Source organism: Amphimedon queenslandica, unplaced genomic scaffold (assembly GCF_000090795.2).
Source record: "Amphimedon queenslandica unplaced genomic scaffold, v1.1 AMPQUscaffold_5621_Cont22412, whole genome shotgun sequence".
NCBI classification, from domain to species: domain Eukaryota; kingdom Metazoa; phylum Porifera; class Demospongiae; order Haplosclerida; family Niphatidae; genus Amphimedon; species Amphimedon queenslandica.
The window spans coordinates 1-1711 of record NW_003554079.1 but is presented as its reverse complement, the minus strand read 5'-3'; the positions used below and the strand labels follow the sequence as shown (position 1 = coordinate 1711).

Sequence of the window (1711 nt, the reverse complement as noted above, 5' to 3'; positions counted from 1 at the left end):
AGGAGAAACCTGATGTCACTTATGGCGATGTTGGCGGCTGCAAAGAACAAATTGAGAAACTTAAAGAAGTCGTAGAAACACCATTACTCCATGTAAGCAAGAAATTACTAGTGTACAGTGCAGAACTTCTCTCTCTCTCTCTCTCTTTGTCTCTCTTTGTCTCTCTCTCTAGCCTGAAAAGTTTGTTAAATTAGGTATAGAGCCGCCAAAAGGCGTCCTATTATTCGGTCCACCTGGTACCGGTAAGACCCTGTGTGCTCGTGCAGTTGCTAACAGAACTGATGCTTGTTTCATACGGGTCATTGGGTCAGAACTAGTTCAGAAATACGTCGGAGAGGTACAGTAATACCCTGTCATGTGATATCATATAGTGCTTTACTTTTATGAAGCAAAACTTTAGTGTAAAAATGAGTTTTTTATTGAAATATTGTTCTTACATGTATATAACATTAATATGTATTGTACACACTACACTGTCTACGTATCTTGATTTCCCGCCTTTTTTATTATTCAAAGGGCGCCAGGATGGTGAGGGAGCTATTCGAAATGGCTCGTACCAAAAAAGCCTGCATCATATTCTTTGATGAGATTGATGCCATTGGAGGTCAGTGATTCTAATTAATGCCCCATATTCTAATTAATGCCCATCATTAATGGAGCAATAGAATGTATGCTATGTTACTCGGTTGCTAGTAATGGTCCATGTAATTGCTTATAGCTTCAAGTTATGCTAGTTTTTGTAATTATATATCAAAGTTTGGTAATCATCATTCTGTCTCTATTACAGTATTTGTCAGTATAGCCTATAGCTACGTTGCACATGTATGTATGTACAGCACATGTACATGTGAGTGTGTGTGACTCTTTCTCGTCTGATAATGTGTTCCATTAGCACTTGTTATCATTACTATCACTCTCCTACATGCATAGCCCCAGGGAGTTATCTCCTATTAGTGCACTATATCTAGTATCAGTACCAGCCTATGTTCTGGAGTAGTTGCTTTGTTATTCATAGTAGGTTAATGACCAGTAATGGTCAGTATTTGACAATGGCCAGGAGAGAATTTTTATTGGAATATCTGATGCATATACATGTTCTTATGTTGTGTAGAAAGTTTGAGCTGATTCCGATCAAAATTGGATTTTTTACGAATTTTTGAAGTTGCTCCAAAATTGAGCCAAAGTCCCTGTACTATAGTACAGGGATTTTGGCCAAATTTTGCCAAAAATGACTAGGAGAGAATTCTTCATTTTTATGATTTTATCTGATACATATACATGTTCTTATGTTGTGTAGAAAGTTTGAACTGATTCCAATCAAAATTAGATTTTTTACGAACTTTTAAAAGTCATTCCAATGAATGAGAATTTGCATTAATCTTGCGCTTGTTCTAGTGGGTGTGGTCTCAACCCGAGGGATGTGACATGAGATTGTCTGGTGATTTATAATGCTTGACCTACTGACTGTCTGGTATTTACATTAGCTTCTAATTATACACATGTAGATGTATCAAATTTTAATTTTAATATAATATTACATGTACTTAATTTTAACAGGGACCAGATACAGTGATGGAGATGGGAGTAGCAATGAAGTCCAGCGGACTATGCTTGAGCTGATAAACCAGTTGGACGGGTTTGAGCCTAGGGGTAACATCAAAGTACTAATGGCCACCAACAGGTACAGATAATGGTGAATTTTACATGTACT

The 1711-nt window shown here is 36.9% G+C and overlaps 1 protein-coding gene across 1 annotated transcript; it reads left to right on the top strand.

The window, feature by feature from the left end:
• Positions 1–5: 5 nt before the first annotated feature.
• LOC100640943 (26S protease regulatory subunit 7-like) lies at positions 6–1681 on the top strand (the record flags this gene model as incomplete). The annotated part of the gene is made up of 4 exons (XM_003391824.1): positions 6–92; positions 173–337; positions 517–604; positions 1558–1681. Coding segments are annotated over 4 exons (464 nt in total), but the record flags the coding sequence as incomplete, so codon positions are not given.
• Positions 1682–1711: the final 30 nt, after the last annotated feature.